The sequence below is a fragment of the Mobula hypostoma genome, chromosome 6, assembly GCF_963921235.1.
Source record: "Mobula hypostoma chromosome 6, sMobHyp1.1, whole genome shotgun sequence".
Lineage (NCBI taxonomy): Eukaryota > Metazoa > Chordata > Chondrichthyes > Myliobatiformes > Myliobatidae > Mobula > Mobula hypostoma.
In genome coordinates, this window is record NC_086102.1 from 92,312,650 (window position 1) to 92,339,591 (window position 26,942).

General features: G+C 46.2%; 1 protein-coding gene across 3 annotated transcripts in view; it reads left to right on the plus strand.

The window, feature by feature from the left end:
- ptchd1 (patched domain containing 1) overlaps positions 1–23,251 on the plus strand; it is a 112,340-nt gene extending 89,089 nt beyond the window's left edge. For all 3 annotated transcript variants that reach the window (XM_063051202.1, XM_063051203.1, XM_063051204.1), the window contains exon 3: positions 19,184–23,251. In XM_063051202.1, the coding sequence (XP_062907272.1) occupies positions 19,184–20,835 (1,652 nt within the window). In that variant the 3' untranslated portion in view covers positions 20,836–23,251. The remainder of the gene's footprint in view (positions 1–19,183) is intronic.
- The last annotated feature ends 3,691 nt before the right edge of the window (positions 23,252–26,942 follow it).

Below are 26,942 nucleotides of genomic sequence, written 5' to 3' on the forward strand. Positions count from 1 at the left end.
AATCCTCCCATACTACTCAGGTAAAACCAACTGGGAACTTCCCACTCTCTGTCCATTTCCAGCCCTTCATGCACACGTTGGGACCATGCATCGGCATCACTGTTCCCTGGACGGTACCCCAGGCTGAAGTCACAGGCAGACAATGCCGCCAATCAGCGATGGCCCTGTGGCATACAATTTCTCCAAGGTCAGGGTACAAGTTAATGGGTTGTTGTCTGTCCTCCCCTGAAATTTGGCACCATATAGATAGTCATTTAGCTTATCCACCACAGCCCATTTCAATGCCAGGAACTCCAATTTGTGCATGGGGTAGTTTCACTCAGAGGGTGACAGACTCTGGCTGACTAAAGTGACAGGTCTCAACCCTGTACCCTGATCCTGATATAGAACACCCGCTAAGCCCTCTTGGCTGGCATCTGTATGCAGTACATATGACAATTGGGGGTTTGCAAAGGCCCACACAGATGCTTTAGTCAGCAGCTCCTTCAGCATCAACTGATATCAACCGAGATACCTCAGCTCTAAAATCTTTCACAAAATCCTGTAAAACCCCTCCTGTGTAACTTCAGGGGTTTCTTCAGCAACAGAGGCTACTACCGAGGACTGGGCCCTGCTAACGGAGGCTTCCTGTACCTCCATCACGTTTTCCTCCTCTCTTACTTCTCTGATCAGCTCAACAAATGAGGGGGTGGTGTCTTACGGGGCATTGGGAGGCTTAAAGCAATTGCATCAAGTATCCCAGATGAGCCCCCACAATTGTAACCCTCAGGCTTGCCCAGCTCGTGTTCATCCAGGGGACAACAGCCTTTGGCCCCACCAAACTGAGAAATCACATTTCTGTGGATGCAGTGTAATGTACCGCCCAGTTACAAGCCCACAACGCAAAATATAAGACAGTACACCATATGCAATTAAATGATTGAACTTTATGAATCTTAATCTGAATATAGGGTTAGTAATGAAAATAAAAAAAGGGCCCAATTCAAGGAAAAGTCAAAAGTTCACGTTGGAGCTCATTCAGTCGTCATTCTTCCACCATCGGTCTCCTCCGAGCATCGCCGACCTTGGGCCCTCAGATCCCAGTCCACTCTGTCTGGTGGTCTACCAGCTCTCTCCACACGCGTTTTCCCTCTTCATCTCTCCTCGACATCCTTCACGCGAAAAACATCCTTCCAGATTCACAAGACAGAGCAACAATCCCCGACTGGCTAACATGCACACTACTGTCCTGCTATCTCCAGCCGTAACCCAAACGTTGCTGCTACAGACAAACCGTTACCTCAGCAGTGAACATTACAGAGAAGCCATTATATTATCCTCAGCAGTGAACATTACAGAGAAGCCATTACATTATCCTCAGCAGTGAAACATTACAAAGAAGCCATTACATTAGCAGTGAATCCTTACAGCGCGTTACACTCTGCCTCCATCAAATTTAGTCATGTCGTCACGATGTTGAGATAGTTCACCAACCCTTCCTACAAAACACAAAGCCCAATCCAGGTGCAAAAGGCAGTGACATAGCTCCCCAAAACAGAGGAGATCACGTCCTGTTCCCCAGGCGCTACATATGCCAACCTATCTGGTGGTCTCCTAATTCTCTGAGACCTCCGTACCTCCTCACCTAACCCTTCAGGCTCAGACGCTACTGGGGATACTTTGGGTCTACTTGAGTCCTCTCCCGATCTATCACTCGTGTTCCCCTGCAACTCGGAGCTCTCTGTCCCGTGTCCAGGCCCCGCTTCCTCTCCTTCAGGGTCCTGCTGTAACCCAGGCTGCCGAGAAGGGCCAGGAGCCTCTTCCTCAATCAATGGAGAGTTAGCGAAAGGCAGCTTGTACCGCACATCCAGATCATCAACCTCCGAATCAGTATTCCTCTCGTGGGCAGGCCCGGCCCAGCCTCTCCTGCTGTGGGTCCTGCAGTCGCCCCGCGTTTTCGCAGAGTCCACTTACTAGGTGTAGGCTCCAAGTCGGGCTCTGGGTCTACCTGTACCTCTTGTCCCGGGGCAACAGTGGTTCCAATGGAGAATCTTGACAGGTCCATTCCCCTCCTCTGGTTTCACCTGGAAAACTGGTAGGTTTGGCATCTGACTCTCCACCACAGAGGGTGTGGCCGCCCAGCGGGCAGCCAACTTGTGCTTTCCAGGTAGCCCCAAATTCCTTATGAGGACTCAGTCTCCTGGCAGAAGTTGGGAGAACTTCACTTTTTGACCATACCTCCTCTTATATCCTCGATTCTGCTTGGCAGCCACGACCCCAGCCAATTCATAAGCCCTTTTCAGCTCTCTCCTCATATCAGACACATATTTCGGATAAATCTTCGGTGGTAAGTCACCCTCGTCAGTCCCAAAACAAAGGTCAATGGACAACCTCACCTCGCGCCCAAACACCATATAGTATGGCGAGTACCCAGTAGCTTTATTTCATGTACAGTTGTAACAGTGAACCAGATGCCCAATATGTTGACTCCACCTACTCTCCTTGCTGATCTCCAGGGTCCCGAGCATGTCTAACAAGGTCCGATTAAACCCCTCTGGCTGGGGATCGCCCTGTGGGTGATAGGGCGTGGTCCTTGACTTCTCAACTCCAAGCATGACCAGTAACTCATGGATGAGTCTGTTCCTGAAGTCCCGTCCCTGGTCACTATGTATCTGCCTTGGAAGGCCATAATAAATGAAATACTTCTCCCATAACACTTTTGCCACCGTCGTCGCCCTCTGATCCTTGGTAGGAAAAGCCTGAGCATATCTGGTGTAGTGGTCTGTGATGACTAAGACATTTGTCGTGTTGCTGGTATCGGGTTCAATTGACAGGAAATCCATACTCACCAGGTCCAGGGGCCTCACACTCTGCAAGTGGGACAAAGGAGCTGCCCGCGTAGGTAGTGTCTTCCGCCGCATGCAGCGAATGCACGACTTGCAGTATTCTTCAACCTCCGACTTCATTCGGGGCTGGTAAAACTGGTCTCTGAGCAAGCCATGGGTCTTTTCCATCCCCAAATGTCCAGAATCATCATGAAGTGACTTCAACGCAATCCTCCGATACTTCTCGGGCAAACCAGCTGGCAACGCCGAGGTCGGTCCGGGGGTGACGTGACCCGGTATAGGATCTGGTTCTTCAACTCCAACCGAGGCCATTCTTTCAGTGTGTTTCGTCTTCTCCACCTGAGCCATGTCTCCCTTTTCAACCACGGACCAAATAGTGCCAATGCCCGGATCATCTCGCTGAGCAGCTGCCACTTCCCCAGAACTCAATTCCGGCAGCTGGTTTGTCTTCAGAGCAGTCAGGTTACAGTAATCTTGGGGGTATGGCGTCATCAGAAGCTCCCAATTGATCCACTGCTCGATCCTGCCTCTCCTTTCCCTCTGCCTTCACGGTGATGGCAAACTGACACATGGCCTTCACCTCAGGGGCAGGAATGCCCTCCCACTCCTCGTCCCTGTCCAGTCCCTCATGCACCCGTCGGGACAAGGCATCTGCATCAGTGTTCCGGCTCCCCGGCCGGTACTTCAGGCTGACAACGCTGCCAACCACCGATGGCCTGTTGCATCCAGTTTCTCCGAGGTCAAGATATAAGTTAGGGGGATGTTGTCCATCCTCACCTCAAACTTGGCCCCATGGAGATAGTCACTCAGCTTATCCACCACCGCCCATTTCAACGCCAGGAATTCCAACTTGTGTGTGGGATAGTTTTTCTTGGAGGGCGACAGACTCCGGCTGATAAACGCCACAGGCCTCAACCCAGTGCCCTAATCCTGATAGAGGACGCCCCCTAATCCCTCTCGGCTGGCATCTGTGTGCAGTACATATGGCAACTGTGGTTCCGCAAATCCAGCACCGGTGCCTGGGTCGGCAGCTCCTTCAGCAACTGAAAAGCCTCCTCACATTCTACATCCCACCCCTGTCCAAAGGGCTCCGACGGGTTTAGATATTCTCCACCCTCCTGTCCTTTTCCCTCCTCCCTTTCTTCCCCAAGGGAGGGTAACCACACAGAAGCTGATTCAAGGGGTGACTCACTTTGGCGTATTATTCTCCGATAATAACCACAAAACCTGAGGAACGAGCACAGAGCGCTCACAGTCTGGGGCCTTGGCCAAGTGATCACCGCTTCTATCTTAGACGGGTCTGTAGCTACTCCATTCCGTGAGATTATATGTCGGACATAGCTAACAAACATTTGGCAGAACTGGCACCTGTCCAGGGAAAGTTTTAACCCTTTAGCTTTCAGGTGGCTGAGCACCTTCAGCAGCCTCACTTCATGTTCTTCCAAGGTGGATCTAAATACTATGAAGTCATCCAAATACACCAACACCTCAAGCAAGTTCATATCCACCAGCGTCTTCTCCATGACCTGCTGGAAGGTTGCAGGGGCTCCTGATATGCCTTGGGGCATCCTTTCAAACTGGAAGAATCCCAGGCCATTTTCTCTTTGTCGGCCTCACTCATAGGGATCTGGTAATATCCACTCCTCAAATCCAGCACACTGAACCACTTCACACCACTCAGACAGGCCAGCGCGTCTTCAATCCTCAGGACCGTATACTGGTCAGGGACGGTGGGCCTGTTCAGAGTCCTATAGTCCACACACATGCGTACCTTCCCGTTCTTCTTCCGGGCCACTACTACTGGGGATGCATCGGGGTTTTGGGACTCAGTGATGATCCCAGCTTCCTTCAACTTGCACAAGTGCTGCCGCATATCTTCCACGTCTGCAGGGGCCAGTCGCCGCAACCTCTCTCTAAATGGGGTGTCCTCGGTCACCTGGATAGTGTGACGAGTGCTCTTGGGACAACCCACATCAACCTCGCCAATGGAAAAGACACCTTCCAGCTTCAACATCTTCTCTACTAGCCTCCTTTTCCAACCCGGCAGCACCGGGGAGTTCCCGAAGTTGAATGACTCAGCCGTCAACTTTCCCAATAGTTTCTCCCCAGCGTACCTCACGGGGACACTAGACATTACCGTCACCGGGAACAAATCCCCGGCTTGAAGGTGACCCCCCTCTTCGTAGTGTGCCTGACAATCACTGCCATCCTGCTCGCCTGTACAACCGAGGGATTCTGCAATTCGGGCCTCACCAGTACCCCAGCAGGAAACCCCGACGCCCTCCCGTGGTCGTCCAGAGCGTCAACTAAGAGGGCTTTGCCCTCAGACACTCCAGGAAATTTGAGGGTCCCCATTACTCTCGTTACTTCCCTGGGACGTATCACCATCGGCTTCGACTGGGTGAACCACACAGTCCCTCGTTTAAATTCGGTATCCAGCACAATGCTGCCACTCACTTCCTCAAAAGCAGCTCGAAACACCGGGTGCACAGACTATGTTCCCAGAAAGCTCTCACCAGCCCTCTCCTTGCAGGCCCCCATGAGCCTCCTCACAAGAGGGGTGTTGGTCCCCACCAGAATTGAAACGTCGCTCTTCTCAACAGGGTCCGGACAAACCAGCACCACTGTATCAAGAAGCTCAGACGCTCCCACATCGGCTTCCGAGAACCCCAGTTTCACTGACAAGTAACCGTCGTATGGATAATTACCAGCACTGAGACTCCAAATCAATAGTGCACTGAATGGTGTCAAAGGTAAATGCTTCAGATACTGGTCGTAAAATGAACGGTGCCATAATGTGACCTGCGACTCGGTGTCAAGTATGGCTTTAGCGTAAATACCCTCTATTCATAGTGACACACTGGAACATGGTCCCACTAAGCCTTCAGGAATAGGGTCTTTTGCTTTCGGGAGTTCCTTGGTACATTGCTGGAAATGTGTTCCCCCAGAGACACCAGGCTGTTCCCTCACTGGGTCTCCTCTAAGTTTCCCAACACCTCTCTCTGCTTAGGTACCTGGGGGCTCACTCTCTGAGGGGCTTCCTATCCTTCACATTTCCCACCGGAAGTGTCCCTCTTCCCCACGGTTATAGCAGACGCTACCGGCCACCCCTCCTCACGCGGAACCCTGGCCACCCACAGCCCTCTGCGTAGTCCGTCTCCTTGGGGGGAGGGGCTCTCTACCAGTCCTATCATACACCCGCTGTTAACACCCAGGACATCTCAGTTCTCAGCTCTACCACCATCTCCTTTACCATTCCCCGGGTTGGGCTGGTCCCGGGCACTTCACCACAAGGGGCTACTACCGAAGACTGTGCCCTGCTGATGGAGTCCTCTCATGCCCCTGATGCATTCTCCTCCTCCTGCACCTCTCTGACCAGCTGAACAAATGAGGGAGGGGGGCGTGTTTTACGGGACTGTCGGAGACCCCAGGCAATCATGTCCAGGGGCTGGGCAGTTAAGGTCCATCCTTAACTGATCCACCTCAGCCGCCTGAATGACCCCCTGGCACCGCAAACAATTTAGCTGTCTCTCTAGCCAAAAAATGTACACGGAAAGCTTCTCCCCCTTCTCCCAACGCATGTTTTGAACCTCCCTCCGCATGAGCTCCAGTGGGCTCCCTGTCGTACCAAAAGTGCTCTCTAATGCGTCTAGATACTCAGCAAGGGGAGCAGCCTTCACCACTTGGTCAATCCTTAATTGGTTCACATCAGACAGATGAATGGCCCCTTTGCACCATAAACTGTCTCTCTAGCTGAAAAATGTAGACAGAAAGTTCCTCCCTTTTCTCCTGAAACATGCTCCTCAACCCCGTCATAAGCTCCATTGGGCTTCCCGTCATGCCAAAAATGCTTTCTAATGCTTGCACGTAGCCCACGGAAGTGGCAAATGGGTTCTTTGCCTTCAAGGACCTCACCACCTCAGCAGCCGGACCTTTTAAGACTCTCTACTAGTCAGTGTCTTTTCACGTGATCAGAGCACTGCCACTTATCCAGCAACTGAGGTGTCTGCTCCACCCACGTCTCATAATCCTCCTCCCCATCAGGGGTGGGCTTCACTCCCGAGAACATCCTCAGCTTGCGATAACCTTGACCCTCAGCCAGTGCACTTTGCCATTTATCCTCCAGGGACGTAAGGGCCACCAACTCAGAACTTTCACTCCTCGCTGAAGGACTCATTAGACCTTCCACATCAGACCACTCCTTCCCCTTGCTCTGCAGAAATGAGGGAAACCTGTCTTTTAAAGTCTCCCCCTTAGCTACGGGAGACTCGACATCCAATATGGCACCCTCGCTGACACTCCCTTCTTCTCTGAAAGTATGGATGGTCCATAGCCCCGTCTCTCCAGGTACCCCAATCGTAACAGGCAGGTCCACTCCTGTCACGTCCTTGCTAGTCTGAACTAAAACAAAATCTTTGCCCGCTGTTTTGATAAACTGCTGGACCATGATTGCAACTTCCCCTAATACTGGAACCAAACTTCAAACTATTATCAACAATTCATCTGGGCTGCAGATATCCACCCTGCTCAGAACATAAGCCTTAGTTACGAGTAATCTCTTTGAATAGCACAAATGCTTAATCCCTGCAGCGTCCATACTCATGTATCTTAATCACTTTCCTGGTCAATAGTTTAACACAGGCTTAAGCACACAAACCACTTAATCAATTCTTAGAGCAATTACACAGTATTCAGCGAATCCAATCCCAGATGAGCCCCCACAATGAAACCCCTTTTTACCGGGGTAATCTTTAGAGATGTGGCTTATTAACCCCTTGCTAAAGCCACCAGACTCAGTGGTGAGAAAACCACCTTTTCTCAGACTCCATATGTTTAGGGTCGATATGACTTGGGTCCCACCAAAACCAGGAAGTTGGGATGTTTCACCCACCCAAACTCAAATCTGTGTGAATACTGTGTAACTACTGCCCTCATGCAATTGCCTGTCAACAAGAAATAACAGATTGTAAACTGTATACAATTATAAAGAAAGCATATTTATGAATGTTAACTTACCCAAACCATTATTAAAGAAGAAAGAATAAAAACAAAGGGCCCATCATAACTAAAACAGTCAGATGTGCTGTGCACAAGTTGGAGTCGAACCTTCCAAAAGCTGATGTGTCCAGTGTACTCACTGTGCCAACTCTTGTACACCAATCACAGTAGGATTTCCCCTCTTGGACTCCATTGAATTGCACATTCCCGTTGGATCGAATCCTATGCCTGGTTCTCTCAAACTTCTTCTCTTTCCATCTCCCGCCAAAAAAGACCTCAACCTGCCTCAGTGTCCATCACAAAAACCTCTCCACCCAGCGTTCTCCAGAACCTTCTCCCAATTCCACCATCCTGATTGGATGACACGACATTCCTAAGCATGAACATCACAACCCACATCAAAGTTGCTGGTGAACGCAGCAGGCCAGGCAGCATCTCTAGGAAGAGGTACAGTCGACGTTTCAGGCCGAGACCCTTCGTCAGGACTAACTGAAGGAAGAGCTAGTAAGAGATTTGAAAGTGGAAGGGGGAGGGGGAGATCCAAAATGATAGGAGAAGACAGGAGGGGGAGGGATGGAGCCAAGAGCTGGACAGGTGATTGGCAAAAGGGATATGAGAGGATCATGGGACAGGAGGCCCAGGGAGAAGGAAAAGGGGGAGGGGGGGAAAACCCAGAGGATGGGCAAGGGCTATAGTGAGAGGGACAGAGGGAGAAAAAGGAGAAAGAGAGAAAGAATGTGTGTATGTAAATAAATAACGGATGGGGTACAAGGGAGAGGTGGGGCATTAGCAGAAGTTAGAGAAGTCAATGTTCATGCCATCAGGTTGGAGGCTACCCATTTCTCTCTCTCTCCTTTTTCTCCCTCTGACTATACCCCTTGCCCATCCTCTGGGTTTTTCCCCCTCTTGTCTTTCTCCCTGGGCCTCCTGTCCCATGATCCTCTCATATCCCCTTTGCCAATCAACTGTCCAGCTCTTGGCTCCATCCCTCCCCCTCCTGTCTTCTCCTATCATTTTGGATCTCCCCCTCCCCCTCCCACTTTCAAATCTCTTACTAGCTCTTCCTTCAGTTAGTCCTGACGAAGGGTCTCGGCCTGAAACATCGATTACACCTCTTCCTAGAGATGCTGCCTGGCCTGCTGCGTTCACCAGCAACTTTGATGTGTGTTGCTTGAATTTCCAGCATCTGCAGAATTCCTTGTGTTAACATCACAACCCCTTATCTTTGACGGTAACCCGAACACTACCGTCAAAACACACTGCTTCTACAGAAAACCATTAAATGAAATACCCTACACTATTAGCAGTAAAATCTTAACCAGGGCATTACACAACTATCATTGGCAGAATTTTAGATGGTGATGAAAGGGTGAGATATACCAGTTAGTTGAGTGGTGTCGCAGCAACAACTTGGCATTCAACGTCAGTGCGATGAAAGAGCTGATTGTGGACTTCAGAAAGGATAAGACGAGGGAACACAAACTAATCCTCATAGAGTGATCAGAGGTGGAGAGAGTGAGCAATTTCAAGTTCCTGGGCGTCAAGATCTCTGAGGAACTAACCTGGAGGCAACATATCGATGCAGCTATAAAGAGGGCAAGACAGCAGCTATATTTCATTAGGAGTTTGAGGAGATTTGGGTTGTCAACTAAAACACTTGTAAACCTCTACAAATATATTGTGGGGAGCATTCTGACTGGCTGCATTACTGTTTCATATGGGGGGAGGCTACTGCACATGATCAAGATAAGTTGCAGACACTTGTAAAATTAATCAGCTCCATCATGAGTACTATCCTCCATAGAATCCAAGACATCTTCAAGGAGCGGTGCCTCATGAAGGTGGTGTCTATCATTATGCACCCTACCACCCAGGGCATGCTCTCTTCTCCATACCATTGGGTAGGAGGTTCAGAAGCCTGAAGGCACACACTCAGCAATTCAGGAACAGCTGCTTCCCCTCTGCCATCTGATTTCCTAATAGACATTGTACCTATAAACAGTACCTCACTACTTTTTTTTATTTCTGTTCTTTGGCACTGCTTATTTTAACATAACTATTTAATAGACATACACACACGCATGCCTATTATACAAAGTTTCCCCCGCCATCCGAAGGTAGAGCGTTCCTATGAAACGGTTCGTAAGCCGGAATGTCGTAAAGCAAAGAAGCAATTACCATTTATTTATATGGGAAAATTTTGTGAGCGTTCACAGACCCAAAAATAACCTACCAAATCATACCAAATAACACATAAAAATACACAGCCTATATAAAGTAGAAGTAATGTATGTACAGTGTAGTATCACTTACCGGAATTGGGAAGACAGCGCTGAGCACACTGATGATGGTGTGTTAGGCTGCATCATCGGAGGTTGGGGTGGTGCAGTGGTCCCCAACCTCCAGGCCACAGACCGATACCGATCTGCAGAGAATGCAGCGGTAGCCGGGACACACCCAGCACATCTTTAAGAAAAAAGCCGAAATAAACAAGCTAATTAATTAGGTGCCGCTCGGCACGTAATTAATTAGCATGTTTATTTCGGCTTTTTTCTTAAAGATGTGCTGGGTGCGTCCCGGCTACCGCTGCATTCTCCACAGCAATGTATCGGTCCGTGGCCCGGGGGTTGGGGTGGTGGGACACCAGGGTGTCATCTCATTGTCGTCTGTTTCCATCAGGGCAGGCAGGTCATCTTCTTCTATGTCTGCCTGCCTCGATGTTCATCGTCTGCAGTGGCTGATGTGGAAGGCTTGAAAAACGACAGTATGCTTGACTGCTTAGCCTCGCGCATTTTTCTATTATATAGTTCTTTGTAAACATTCAAACCATCTTGCAAATATACCCTAAACCAACATACCCTTTCAAAATTAAAGTCATACTTTTCTGCAATAATTGCTGTGAAAATCTCATGCAGTTGCTTCACGTTCAGTTCCTGGACGACTTCACTTTCGGTCCGTTCCCTACTGCATTCGGTTTCAATTGTTATCCTTTCTTCTTCCAATTGCATCAGCTCTTCATCTATCAGTTCTTGGTCATGGGATGCCAAAACCTCTTCAATATCATCTTTGTCAACTTCCACAAGCCAAACTCACTTTGTCCTTACTTCGTTCACCACCGTCGAAACGCTTAATAATTTACACTAAGTGTAACACCCTTACGAGCTCATTTAGGCTTTTCTGATACCGTAGAACTCATCTTGCTAACGGCTGCTCATAGGCACGTACTTAAGCAATGCCGGCTAGAATGCAGTTCCGGGGGAGGAGCTTGGCTGCTTGGGGTGCGCGCTGCTTTTTTCACGTGCTGCCTTTTATCGCGCGCTGCCTTTTATCGCGCGCTGCCTTTTTTCATAACAGTGAAAACACCTTCTGTTAGCGAAAACAGGTAACTAATGTAGGTCTTTCGTAACAGCGAGGTTTCGTAAAGCAAACGTTTGAAAAGCGGGGGACACCTGGTATCTCAGTTTTTTTCTATGTTTATTTATCATGTATTTCATTATACTGCTGCCATAAAGCTAGCAAATTTCATGACATATACCGGTGATATTAAACCTGATTCTGATTCTAAAAAGGTAGATGCAGCATGTAGAGACACTGTGAGGGAGGACAGGCAGTGGACAGGGCAAAATTGCAGTCAGTTGGGTGGGTTGAAGTGTCCCTATTTTAATGTTAGAAGTATCAGAAACAAGGTGTAGAGCATGGGTCAGTATGTGGAACTACAATGTTGTGGCCATTACAGATAGTTGGTTGTCACAAGGGCAGGGATGGCTGCTGGATGTTCTGGGGTTTCAAAAGGGACTGGGAGGAGGATAAAAGAGGTGGGGGAGTGTCATTGCTAATCAGCGATAGTATCAAAGCTGCAGAAAGGGAGGACGTTATGGAGGGATTGTCTACTGAGTTAGTGTGGGTGGAAGTCAGAAACAGGAAGGAAGTGATCAGTCTATTCGGAGTACTCTATAGACACCTTCATCCCCAATAGCAACAGCAACGCTGAGGAACAGATCAAGAGGCAGATTTTGGAAAGATGCAGAAAAAACAAGGTTTTTGTCATGGGTTACCTTAACTTCCCTCATATTGATTGGTACCTCCTTGGTACAAAAAGTTTAGATGAGGCGGAATTTGTCCGGTGTTAGGCAGTGAACCTGGTCAGGTGATGGATCTCTCAGTGGGTGAGCATTTTGGAGACACTGACCACAGCTTCTCATCTTTACCGTAGCTTTGGACAGGGATAGGAGCAAACCTTATGGGTAAGTATTCAATTTTTAAAATTTATTCATTTATGGGGTGTGGGCATCACTAGCTAAGCCCATCCCTAGTTGCCCTTGAGAAAGGGGTGATGAGCTGCCTTCTTGAACTGCTACAGTCCCTGAGGTGTAGGGACACCCACAGTGCTGTTAGGGAGGGAATTCCATGATTTTGACCCAGTGACAATGAAAGAATGGCAATATGTTTCCAAGTCAGGATGATGAGTGACTTGGAGGGGAATTTCAAAGTGTTGGTGTTCCCAGGTATCTGCTGCTCTCGCCCCTCTAGATAGTGGTGGTCGTGGGTCTGGAAGGTGCTGCCTTAGGAACTTTGGTGTGTTGTTGCAGTGGATCTTGTGGATAGTACACACTGCTGCAACTGTTCATCGATGGTGGAGGGATTGGATGCTTGTGGAAAGGGTACCAATCAAGTGGGCTGCCTCATACTGGACGGTGTCAAGCTCCTTGAGTGTTGATAGAGCTGCACTCATCCAGGCCAGTGGCGAGTATTCCATTACACTCCTGACTTGTAGATGGTGGACAGGTTTTGGGGAGTCAGGAGGTGAGTTACACGCCACTGGATTCCTAGCCTTTGATCTGCTCTGGTAGCCACAGTGTTTATATGGCTAGATCAGTCAGCTTCCTGTCAATGGTGACCCCCCAGGATGTTGATAGTAGCGGAGCCACTGAATGTTGTGATGATAGTTAGAGCCGCTCTTGTTGGAGATGGTCATTGCCTGACACTTGCTTGTCTCAAATGTTACTTGCCACGTGCCAGCCCAAGCCTGGATATTGTCCGGGTCCTGTTGCATTTGCGTATGAACTGCTTCACTATCTGAGGAGTCACGAATGGCGCAGAACATTGTGCAGTCATCTGCAAACATCTCCACTTCTGACCTTATGATGGAAGGGTCATTGATGAAGCAGCTGAAGATGGTTGGTCCTAGGACACTTCCCTGAAGAACTCCTGCAGTGATGTCCTGAGGATGAGATGATTGACCTCCAACCACCACAACCATCTTCCCAGCATCTGCAGATTATTTTGTGTTTACATCTTCCTTTGTGTCAGGTATGATTCCAACCAGCAGAAGGTTTCCCCCTAATTCCCATTGACTCCATTTTAGCTAGGGCACCTTGATGCCATACTGGATCAAATGCTGCCTTGATGTCGATGGCTATCACTCACCTCACCTCTGGTAATTAGCTCTTTGGTCCATGTTTAGACCAAGAAGGTGATGAGGTGGTCTTGATGGAACCCAAACTGGGCATCTGTAAGCAGGTTATTGCCGAGTAGAGATAGCAAATTATGATGCTATTAAGCAGGAACGTGGGAGTGTAAACTGGGAAAAGATGTACTCAGGGAAATGCACAAAGGAAATGTGGACATTGTTGAAGGAGCACCTCCGTGGGGTCCGGATAGGTCTGTCCATTTGAAACAGAGAAAGGATGGTTGGGTGGTTGACAAGAGATGTGGAACGTCTAGTCAAGAGGAAGAAAGAAGCATATTTAAGGTTTTAGAAGCAAGGATCAGACAGATCTCTAGAACAGGGGCTCCCAACCTGGGATCCACGGACCTCTTGGTTAATGGTAAGGCTCCATGGCATAAAAAAGGTTGGGAACCACCGCTCTAGAGAGTTACAAGGTAGCTAGGAAGGAGCTGAAGAATGAAATTAGGAGAACTAGAAGGGGGCATGAGGAGATTTTGGCAAGTAGGATTGAGGAAAACATCAAGGTGTTCCATATTTATGTGATGAACAGGAGTGTAAGGCCGATCAAGGATAGAAGAAACATGGGCCTGGAGTCAGAGGAAGTGGAGGAATGTACTTTGCTTCAGTACTCACTAGTGAGGGGACCTTGACAAATATGGTGACAGTGTAAAACAAGCTTATACGCTGGAACATGAAGCGGCAGATGGAGTTCAGTTGGAATATTGTGAAGTGATACACTTTGGAAGATCGAACTTGAAGACAGAGTATACGTTGAATGGCAGGATATTCAGCTGTGTGGAATAACAGAGGGATCTTGGGGTGCTCGGCACCCTTAAGTTGCATGATGCAGCTACCTGGGTGAATGTCGGGAGAGAGAGAGGAAATGGGTAGCCAGTGCAGGGCACCCCTGTGGACATTGCCCTCAATAACAAATATACCACTTTGGATACTGTGGACGGGGATGACCTGCCAGGAAGGAGCCACAGTGACCGGGTGTCTGGCATTGAATGTGGTGCTGTGACTCCTGTGAAAGGGGCTGAAGAGGAGTGCAGTAGTGATAGTTAGAGGAGTAGACGCAATAGATTGTATATCGCCTCCCAGGTGCCAGGGGTCAGTCCATGGCATTCTAAAGGAGGAGGGTGAGCAGCCAGAAGTCTTGGTACATATTGGCACCAATGACATAAGTTAGGAAATGGAAGGAGGTCCTGAAGGGAGAATATAGGGATCTAGGTGAAAAGCTGAAAAGCAGGACCTCCAGGGTAGTCATCTCTAGATTGCTGCCTGTACCACGTGCCAGTGAGTGTAGGATTTGGCAGATGAATGTGTGGTTGGGGAAGTGGTGCAGGGGGCAGGATTTCAGATTTCTGGATCTGTGGGATCTCTTCTGGAGAAGGTATGACCTGTACAAATGGGATGGGCTACCCCTGAATCTGAGGGGAACCAATATCCTTACGTGCAGGTTTGCTAGAGCTGCTGGGGAGGGTTTACACTAACTTGGCAGGGGTATGGGAACCAGAGTGATAGGGCTGAGGATGGGACAGTTGGTACAGAAGCTGATATAGTGTGTACTGAGATTGTCAGGAAGGACAAAAAGGGCAAAATTGCAGTCAGTGGGATGAGTTGCAGTGTAACATGGGGACAAAATTGAAAAGGGTGACTAACAAAGGACTGAAGGTTTTATATTTGAATGCATACAATATACAGAATAAGGTAGATAATCTTGTAGCACAGTTAGAGAATCGCAAGTGTGATGTCTGCTGAGTCATGGCTGAAAGAAGATAATGGTTGAAAACTTAACATTCAAGAATAACATTGTTTCACAAGGACAGGTAGGTAGGCAGAAGGGATGGCAGGGCTCTTTTGGTACAAAATGAAGTCAAATCATTTGAAAGAGGTGACATAGGACTGGAAGATGTAGAATCCGTGTGGGTAGAATTAAGAAACTGCAGGGGTAAAAAGACCCTGATGGGAGTTATATACAGGCCTCCCAACAGTAGTCAGGATGTGGGATACAAAATACATGGGAGACAGAAATGCATGTCAAAAGGGCAATGTTATGATAGTCATGGGGGATTTCAATATGCAGGTAGATTGTGAAAATCAAGTTGGTGCTGAATCCTACAAGATTGCTCTTTAAAGCAACTTGTGGTTGAGCCCATTAGGGGATCAGCTATTCTGGAATGGGTGTTGCGTAATGAACCAGATTTGGTTAGGGAGCTTAAAGTAACAGAACCCTTAGGAGACAGTGATGGAATTCACCCTGCAATTTGAGATGGGGAAGCTAAAGTCAGATGATCAGTATTACAGTGAAGTAAGGGGAACTATGTAGGCATGAAAGAGCTGCTGGCCAAAGCTGATGGGAAGGGACACAAGCATGGATGACAGTAGAACAGCAATGGCTGAAGTTTCTGGGAGCAATTCAGAAGGCGCAGGATAGATATATCCCATAGATGAAGAAGTATTCTAAAGGCAGGATGATGCAACTGTGGCTGACAAGGGAAATCAAAGACAACCTAAAAGCAAAAGAGAGAACATATAACATAGCAAAAAAATACTGTGCTGAGATGACATCAGCGACCAATGTGACTGAGGGCCACATCCTGCAGGCAGTTCACGAACTACTACTTCTCCTTCTTCTTTCAAATATACTTCTATTACTAATCTGTGTGTTACTGGAACCTGTAATTTACATTTTGATGATGTGTTTTTGGGCCGACTGAGCCATCGGACCATTTTGCTGTCTCCAAGGGAATTCCGGGTGGTTGACAGTGCGGTTGAGAATGGAGTGTGCGGCCTAATGGTGGAGTGAGAACCCATGAATGGCTCCAATTCTCGACCAACTCACTGATTAAAGCATCGAGCAAGATTGAGCTCAACGGGGACGAGAGTGGAAGGCGAGCGTTCAGCACTGTCTGAATCTTTGATCCTCCGTCTGCCTGCATTTGACCAGTTTCTCTCTCCTTCTGACTCGCTGCTACAGGAGGAGGGCGCCGAAGCCCTGGGTCTTGGGCAAGGTTTGATCGGCACGGTTTGTGGATTGGACTTGTTTTTAGAGGACTCTGCAGCTCGTGTTACATATGCTTTTGGTTTCAGGTTACTCCTTTTTTTATTGCTATTTTGCACGATTTTGAGCAGGGAAGACTGGCTCTACAGCATGCATTCAATGAAGGGGACAAAGTGTTGAACTGAACTGAACATTCCTAGACTGTTTCAAGAATTCTGTGGTTTGATGTTTAATATTCTATGCATTATTTGCCCATTTTTTGCCATTTGTGCGATTTGTTCTTTTTTGGTGCATGGTGTGTTATATGTTTTCTTTGAACAGTTTACGTGTTGTTTCTTTATTTCGTTGGTGTCTGTGGGAAGATGAATCTCAGGGGCTTATGCTGCATATATACTTTGATAATAAATGATTTAAATCTTTCAAGTTAGAGGATTGGGAAGCTTTTAAAAACCAACAGAAAGCAAGTAAAAACCCATAAGGAGGGAAAAGATAGAATACAAAGGTAAACTAGCCATTAATGTCAAAGAGGATACATAAAGTTTTTTTTTCAGATCTATAAAGTGTAAAAGAGAGGTGAGAGTAGATAATGGACTGGTGGAAAATGACACTGGAGAGGTAGTAATGGGGGACAAGGAAATAGTGGATGAACCGAAAAAAGTATTTTGCTTTTGGTCTTCACTGTAGAAGACAGTAGCATTATGTCAGAAGTTCGAGAGGAGTGAGTGCAGTTGCTATTACTACGGTGAATGTGCTTGGGAAGCTGGAAGGTCTGAAGGTAGGTAAGTCACCTGGACCAGATGGAATACACCTCAGGGTTCTGAAAGATGAGGTTAAAGAGAATTTTGGAGGTATTAGTAATGATTTTTCAAGAATCACTAGATTTTTGAGGCATGGTTCTGGAGGACGGGAAAACTGCAAATGTCACTCCACTCTTTAAGAAAGGAGGAAGGCAGCAGCAAGGAAATTATAGATCAGTTAGCCTGCCCTCAGTGGTTGGGAAGATGTTGGAGTCAATTGTTAAGAATGAGGTTTTGGAGCACTTGGTGGCACATGATAAAATAAGCCAAAGTCAGCATGGTTTCTGGAAGGGAAAATCATGTCTGACAAATCTGTTGGAATTTTTTGAGGAAATAACAAGCAGGATAGACAAAGGAGAATGGTAGATGTTGTGTAGTTGGATTTTCAGGAGGACTTTGACAATATGCTGCACGTATGGCTACTTAACAAGATAAGAGGGATAGAGGATTGGCTGATTGGCAGGAAGCAAAGAGTGGGAATAAAGGGAGCCTTTTCTATTTGGCTGCCAGTGACTAGTGGTATTCCACAGAGGTTTGTGTTGGGACTGCTTCTTTTTATGTTGTATATCGATGACTTTGATGATGGAATTGGCTTTGTGGACAAGTTTGCAGATGATACGAAGGTTGGAGGAGGAACAGGTAGTGTTGAGAAAGCAGAGAAGCTGCAGAAGGTCTTAGACAGATTAGGAGAATAGGCAAAGAAGTTGCAAATGGTATGCAGTGTTGGGAAGGATATGGCCATGCATTTTGGTAGAAGGAATAAAAGCATGGACTATTTTCTTAACAGGAAGAAAATTCAAAAATCCGACGTGAAAAGAGTTGTGGGAGCCCTTATGCAGGACTCCTTAAGGTCCTGCATAACTTGCAGGTTGAGTTGGTGTGAGGAAGTCAAATGCAATCATTTCAAGAGGACTAGAATATAAAAGCAAAGATGTAATACAGAGGCTTTATAAGTTCGTGAGAATGAAAGGTGTATCGTATGAGAAGCATTTGATAGCTCTGAGCCTCTTCTCACTGGAATTTAGAAGAATGAAGAGGTTCTCACTGAAACCTATTGAATGTTCAAAGGCCTAGATAGAGTGGATGTAGAGAGGATGTTTCCTATAGTGGGGGAGTCTCAGACTGCAGGGCACAGACTCAGAATAGAAGGATGTCCAATTAGAATGGAGATGAGGAGGAATTTCTTCAGACAGAGGGCAGCCCTGATGAAGGGTCTCAGCTCAAAACATTGACTGTTTACTCTTTTCCATAGATGCTGCCTGGCCTGACAAGTTTTGTGTGAGTTGTGTTGAATTTGTTGAATTTCTTGCCACTGGCAGCTGTGGAAGCCAGGTCATTGGGTGTACTTAAGGTAGAGGTTGATATATTCTTGGTAAGTCAGTGCACGAAAGGTTAAGGGGAGAAGGCAGGAGAATGGGGAGAATGGGTTTGAGAAGGAAAATGGATCAGCCATGGTGAAATGGCGGAGCAGACTCAATGGGCCAAATGACCTAATTCTGCTCCTTTGAAAGTATCCAGACTGATTGCATGATGGTCTGGTACAGCGATTTGATGTGCAGTAGCGTAAGAAGCTGTAGAGAATAGTGTGCTCAGTCTGATACATGACAGACATATTCCCACCCTTGTTGGTATCTACATGAGGCACTGTCATCGCCACCTGGGTCATGCTATCTTCTCAGATCTACCATCAGGCAGGAGATACAGAGGCCTGAAATCCCACATCACCAGGTTCTGGAGTGACTACTTCATTTCAGCCACTCAGGTTCTGAACCAACCTGCACTGCCCTCGCCATGACCTCAGTATAGCAATACCACGACCACTTTGCACTACAATGAATTCTTTTGTTTCTGTTCTTTCTTGTAAACAATTGTATAATTTATGTATTTTCTCATGAATATTGTGTATCTGATGCCAGGTGCCTGTAAAACTGCTGCAAGTAAGGTTCTCATTGCACCTGTGCACACACGCACTTGTGCAGATGACAGTAAACCCAGCTTTGAGAAAGGACCTGGAGATTGGGTGTTGAACTGCAAGAAGCGGTCTGCTGGACTGCCTCAGCTCTTTGAGTCTGTGATTTTAATTGAAGCCTTTCTGTCTGCCTTTCCTCAGGACATGGACTGTACAGCATGTTTGAAATGCTCTCGTCATGGAGGGAGACCATGGAGGACCAGCATGTGAAGGAGAGGATTGCCACTGTGTATGCCGATACCATGCTGCCCATTACCTTCACCACTGCTATGTACATGGTAACCTTTGGCATTGGCGCCAGCCCCTTCACCAATATAGAAGCCGTGAAGGAGTTCTGTGTTAACACGTGCATATCTGTACTTTTTAACTACCTCTACCTGATGGCATTCTACGGCTCTAATCTGGTTTTCACTGGTTACCTGGAAAATAACTACCAGCACAGCATTTTTTGCAGGAAAGTGCCAAAACCAGATGATCTTCAAGGTAAACCTGCCTGGTACAGGTTTATCATGATGACCAAGTTCAACGAGGAGGCAACAGCTCCGGGTGACACGAGCACCTATGAGAATCATTTCCTGCTTTGGTTTTTGAAACAGTATTATTGTGACTGGATTACAAACACTTATGTCAAACCTTTTGTGATTCTGTTTTATCTCATTTATATCTCTTTTGCCTTAATGGGCTACCTGCAGGTCAGTGAAGGATTGGACCTCAATAATGTGGTGGCTACAGAGTCTCGCACTGTCTCATATCGCACTGTCCAGCAGAGGTATTTTAGCAGCTACAGTCCAGTTATTGGATTTTATATCTATGAACCAATAGAGTACTGGAATGCCAGTGTTCAGGAGGATTTGCTGGAAATAACTGAAGGGTTTGTTCGAATATCATGGTTTGAATCGTATTTAACTTACCTTAAAAAACTGAATGTTACCACTGCAGTGTCCAAAAACTACTTCTTGGAAACCCTGAGGAATTCCTTCCTAAAGACTCCTCAGTACAGTCAGTTCCTGGATGATATCATATTAGTCAGGAAACCCAACAGTGAACTGGAGGTGGTTGCGTCCCGCATGTATTTGGTGGCCAAAACTGCAGAAAACACCAGAGAAGAGATTTATGATCTACTTGAGACTCTGAGAAAGCTCTCTCTGACGTACAAGGTGAAGTTCATGATTTTCAACCCATCCTTTATCTACATGGATCGATATGCTTCGTCGGTGGGAGCGCCCTTGCAGAACTCGTGCATCAGTGCGCTGTTTGTTCTCTTCTTCACTGCGTTCCTGGTGGCGAACTCTTTGGTGAATGTCTGGCTCATTCTGACTGTAGCGTCAGTGGAGTTTGGGGTGATTGGCTTCATGACTCTGTGGGAAGTGGAATTGGACTGTATTTCTGTCCTTTGCTTAATTTATGGGATAAACTACACCATCGACAACTGTGCACCATTCATATCTACATTTGTCTTGGGTAAAGATCTAACCAGGACGAAGTGGGTTAAAAATGCTTTGGAACTGCATGGAGTGGCCATTTTGCAGAGCAACTTTTGCTACATGGTCGGTATTATCCCACTTACTTCCGTGCCTTCTAATTTGATCTGCACACTATTCAGGTGTCTGTTTCTAATAGCGCTTTTCACCTTTCTCCACTGCTTTGCCATTCTACCTGTGATAATGACCTTCGTGCCACCTTCTAAGAAGCGAGCGGAAAGGAAGAGCCCCAACAACCTGGAAGAGATTGAGTGCATGGAAATGGTGGACCTGGATGGGACCCGAGTGATTGACCACATCACCTCAGTCTGATGGACATGTGCAGCTAGGCCATGCCAATGGGAATGGAGTGAAAGTGTAGGTGGAGTGGAGAAAATCTAGCATAGGGGAGATGCAGGGGAAAATAAAGACCTGAAACTGTCAGCAAGGAAACAAACTTAGCTCTGGCTGATAGTTTTACAGAGATCCTACAGCACAGAAACAGATGATTTGGCCAAACTGGTCTATGTCGCTGATTTATGCCCGACACATCTCCTCAGATCCACTTCATCTCCTCTTATTCCTTTCTCCCCCATTCAATGTATCAACCAAACTACTCTGTGAGGCATTGCCAGTCCCTGGGTAAAAATGTTCCCTGCTGGATTTATTCTTTCCTTGCATTAATGGCCGCTGGTTTTGGCCTCTCCCACATTTGTGTTCTAAACCTCTTTGCAATTGCCTACACTGATCACCCAGGATACTGTGACTAGCTCAGGGCTGGATTGCAAGAATTAGACCAGTCATCTGCTCACCCATGCCCTTGCAGAATGGAACAGCTGCTCTGCAGGTAAAACCCAAGGTGATCTGGTGGAGGTACTGCCCGAGTATGCTAGTTGTTAGTTGTACCATTAAATCCCTGATAAAAGATGTCACTTTTGAACTTGGGAACTATGAGACGCTGGGAAGAGTCTGATTTTGTGACCTTTCCTAGTGTGTCTGTTTAATTAGTTAAATGATTCTAGAATCAGTTAGTCTTTTCTAGGTTTCAAGTACAATTAATAAGGCTGGATATTGTCAGAGGGAGAATTGTAGATTAAGTCCATAATTCTCAGATATTGAGTTCTAACAGTAGCTAGATTTAAAAGACTTTAACAAATAAATTAGATTATTCATGGAACTTAACTTACCCGATTGTCCTGTATACGACAACAAGCACATACTGAGGAGCAAGTGATATTGTCTTGAATTTGAGTTAACAAACAGATTTGAGGAGAAGTAGCAGAAGATTACTCAATCCCAATGTACAGATCCTCTGATTTGGCACAAATTTCATATAGGTACTTTTTCAAGGAATTAATCTGTTAGTTATTACAAATTGCATTCGTTCTGATCAATAATAGATAAAATGCTGCTTTTATTTCCTGATAAGTGTTGCACGTTTACCTCCTAATTGCTGAAATGTTTTATTAGTGGAAAGGGTGGATGATATATTACAAACTGCTGGTAGGATGACTATTACACATTAAGGAATTGTTCAGAAACATTCAGGTTGGGCTTCTGCACGCAAATAGTGTTCACACTGTCGGACTGTAAATATATAACTTTTTATGGAGCTGCTGCCACATTATTTATGCACTGAGCACATTGTGATGCTGATCTGCAACAATCAGCCCATTCAGAAATTTGGACACTTTTCTTAAAAATAGACATTAACTAACAGTAACTAACGCGTTAGTTACTGAACATATCCTACACAAGGAATTTTCCTCAAAGTGAAATGTTGGGTGTCATTTCATGTTAGAGACACAATCAGGACTTCTAAATCATGTAGTCTCTTCCTGTCAAACATTTATTTCTATATTAGCAATACCCTCTTTATTTTGGGACAAATAGGAGCTTTTCTGAGTCTTAGTAATAACATTGGATTAGCACATGGGGAGCAGGTGCCTCATAACTGATCCTTCATAGGTCATTCCCAAGTCTTTAAACAAGGATCTCTAGACACCGTTTTGTAAATCATCTTTATATTTTGATATTAAAATTGCATGAAAAAATATCGCTACCACTTTTTTCATGATATTAAATCTTGCCTTCATTAGCTGGGACATAGAATGTAAGTGCATGGAGGTTAAGGTAACCTTATAAATGTCACAGCTGGAGTTCTGGTCACCCTACTACAGGAGGGGTGTGATTGCACTGGAGATGGGGCAGAGGACATTCATCAGGATTTTTATTGGGATGGAGATTTCAGTTGTGAGGAGAGATTAGAAGGGCTGGGATTGTTTTCCTCAAACAAGGCGAAGCTGAGAAAGGACCTGATGCAAAATTATAAAGGGCACTGATAAGATACATGATAAGCGGCTTCTCCCCTGAACAGGGGTGTCAAAAATCAGAGGTCATAGGTTTAGGATAGGGAATATGAAATTCAGAGGAGATTTGAGGGTGAGTTTTTTTCCATTGAGAAGATCATATCTGAAGCCTGCTGCCTGAGGAAATTTTGGAGGCAGGTACTCTCACAGCATCTAAAACGTGTCAGGACAGGTACATAAATCACCAAGGCTTAGAAGGCTGCAAACCAACTGCTGGCAAATTGGGTTAGTGTAGATTGGGTCAGCATGGAGATGATGGGTTGAAGGGCCTGCTTCTGAGCTTTATGACTCTACAATGCAGAATCATGCCGTGCAGTCCACCAAGTCCACTCTGACCAACAAGCACCCATAAATGAGGCCCCAGGTAAAAGGTTGTTGCCTTCTCAGACAGGACTTTGAGCTAGGATCTCATATCTTACAAACATGATTGGGATTTTTGAGAAGATGCTGAAGATGATTGATGAGGATAGGGGAGTGAATATTGCACACATGAACTTCAGTACGGCTTTCAACAAGATCCCTCATGCCAGCTTGATCCAGAAGATGAAGTAATGCAAAATCAATGTTGGATAGGATTGGATTCCAAAATGGCTTGGCCACAGAAGACAGAGGGTAGTGGTGGGGGAGTGTTATTCAGACTAGAGGTCTGTGGTGTTCTGCAAGGATCAGTGCTGGAACCTCTTTAGTTTGTGATATATATACTGTAAATGGTTTGGATGAAAGAGTAGGTAGGCTGATTAGAAAGATTGCAAATTACAAAAAAATTTGTCATATTGGCCTGCTGCATTCACCAGCAACTTTTAAGTGTGTTGCTTGGCATATTGTAAGGAAGATTGTCGGAGAATTCAGCAGAGTATAGACCAGTTAGAAATTTGGACAGAGAAATGTGAGGTCAGATGTAAGAGGAAAATATATACGTAGTAAATAGCAGGACCATTAGGAGCACTGATGTAGAGAGGGATGTTGGGATGCAAGTCCTTAGCTCCCTTGAAGTGGCAACACAAGTAGCGAGGGTGATAAAGAAAGTACAGGCCACACTTGCCTTCATTGGTTGGGGTAATGAGTACAAAAGTTGGGAAGTCATGTTAAGGCTGCATAAAGATTCGGTTATGCCACATTTTAGAATATCAGCAACACTCACAAAATGCTGGAGGAGCTCAGCAGGCCAGGCAGCATCAATGGAAAAGAGTACAGTTGGCGTTTTGGGCCGAGACCCTTCAGCAGGGACTCACGTGCAGTTCTGGTCAGCAAAGTACAGAAAAACGTGGGGACTTTGAAGGGGGTGTAGAAGAGGATTCTGCTTAAGTTAGAGGGTATCAGCTATAACGAGAAATTGGACAAACTTGGATTGTTTTCGCTGGAGTGCTGAAGGTTAAGAGGCAATCTACTTAAAGGATACAAAATTATGAGAGGGATAGAAGTGAAGTGTAACACTCCGATGTTTCCTCGCACATGTCACAAAGACTATCCAGTAGATGAACAAACTCTTTCATCCAACCTCCTGACTGTCATTTCTAAAATAAATCCTAATCCCAATCAGATTTTATACATTTTCAGTTTGAAAACAGCCAACCAGATGACAACAAGATGAAATGGAGGCAGAAAATAAATCTCACAGTGATCAGCATTGTGGAGAAAACAGAGGAGTCAATGTGGATCATCAGTAACAAGTAAACAAGTAACCTTCTCCAAAGATCTAATACACTTAAAGACGACATACAGATTGGAGAAGTTATTCAGACAGGCTACTCTATGTACACACATTCTCACACAGACACACACACACACACAAAGGCAAACCTCCTGGATGTAAGATCACTGACCAAGTCCAGAGCTGGTTGGAAATGTGACTGCAGATGTTTTCCAAGCAGAGACGGTTACTGTGGCAATTACTCCAGTTGTTCAGTGAATGCATGGTGAGGCAGCATTGGGAATGGAGGGATGAATGGAGCAGTGACATGAGCTTTCCTACAGAACATTGAGATGTGGGGGAACTGAGGGGACACCTTCTATGAAGTGGGGCTGCTCAAAGTTCAGTGGTACACTGTGAGATTGAAAGACCTTATCAGTGTTCGCACCCTAGGAGACAAATACTGGGCTCAAATGAAATGTTGTTCAGAGTGGGTGGGGTATCACTTCATTTCAGTACCTGTTTAAGATGCATCCTCTTTTGTTTCTGAATGAAAAAATGTTTAGAAATTTTTTGATGAAATGTGTGAAGTAACAGGCGTTTGCTTTATTATTGTCTTATGTAGCGAGATATAATGTTCGCCTGCCATCCATTCAGATCTTTCTGTACATAAGTACATAGAGTTGGTACAAAAGGATGCAATAACAGAATGCAGAATATAGTGTTATTGCTATAAATGACAGTGTAGTATAGGCAGGTAGAGAGATAAAGCACAAGAGCATTAGCAAGGTAGCCATAAAGATCCTTCATCTTGACTCTTTGTGGTCTATGTGCAGGGGTAGCAGAGGGACAGGGAAATCCAGCTATAAATGCCAAATGTGAACGTCCACTTGTTCAAAGCTGAAACAATTTAAAGACTGACTGATAAAGCTCCTTGTACAGAATCAATAACAATAGAGCACCAAGCTCTGTTAAACCGCTGTGATGCAGAGTTTCCCATTGGCAGTCCAGATAAAGGGTCTGAACCTGAACATTTCCCTCCATAGATTTTGTCCAACCAGCTGAGTTCCTCCAGTGCTTTGTGTGTTGCTTTAGGTTCCAGAATCTGCAGTTTCCTTTGTCTGCATTTTAACAAAATCCATTACTTTCCTTCTGAGTTCAAATACGTCAAACTCAGCCTTGAAAATTATAAGTTGGCCCACAATGTTCACTTCATCTGTAGGCAAAAAAGAACAAAGATGCTGGAGGAGCTCAGAGGGTCAGGCATTATCAGCAGTCCAGATGACCCAAAGTGTTGACTGTCCATTACTCTTAACAAATAGTGTCTGTCCGTCATCCTCCATGGATAGTGTCTGTCCATCACTCTCCACAGATCGTGTCTGTCCTTCACCATTCACAGATAGTATCCCCGTTACGTTCCACAGATACTACCTTTCCATTACGCTCCACAGATAGTGTCTGTCCATTACACTCCACAGACAGTGTCTGTCCGTTCCCCACCACAGATAGCGTCTATCCGTTACACTCCACAGATAGTGTCAGTGTGTCACCCTCCACGGATTGTGTCTGTCCATCTCCCTCCACAGATAGTGTCTGTCTGTCACCATCCACAGATAGTGTCTGTCCGTTACACTCCACAGACAGTGTCCATTTCCCTCCATGGACAGTATCTGTCTGTTACCCTCCACAGACAGTGTCTGTCCATTACCCTCCACAAATAGGGTCTGTCTGTTACCCTCCATGGGGAGTGCCTGTCCGTCACCCTCCACAGATAGTGTCTGTCCGTTAACTACCAAAGATAGTGTCTTTCGTTACCCTCCAGAGATAGTGACTGTCCATTACCCTCCACGGACAGTGTCTGTCTGCAACCCTCCAGGGACAGTGTCTGTCCGTTACCCTTCACAAAGAGTGTCTGACCATTAGCCTCCACAGATAGGGTCTATCCGTTACCCTCCATGAGGAGCGTCTGTCCGTTACAACACACAGACAGTGTCTGTCCGTTACCCTCCACAGACAGTGTCTGTTCATTACACTCCACAGTCAGTGTCTGTCCGTTACCCTCCAGTGATAGTGTCTGTCAGTTACCCTCCACAGACAGTATCTGTCTGTTACCCTCCACGGACAGTGTCTGTCTGTCTCCCTCCACAGATAGTGTCTGTCCATCACCCTCCACAGATAGTGTTGGTCTGTTACCTTCCACAGATAGTGTTGGTCTGTTACCCTCCACAGATCGTGTTGGTCCGTTACCCTCCACAGATCGTTTCTGTCCATTACACTCGGCAGATAGTGTCTGTCCATTATCCTCCACGGTTAGTGTCCGTCTGTTACGCTCCAGGGATATTGTCTGTCTATTACACTCCACAGACAGTGTCTGTCCATCCCCCACCACAGATAGTATCTGTCCGTTACACTCCACAGATAGTGTCAGTGTGTCACCCTCC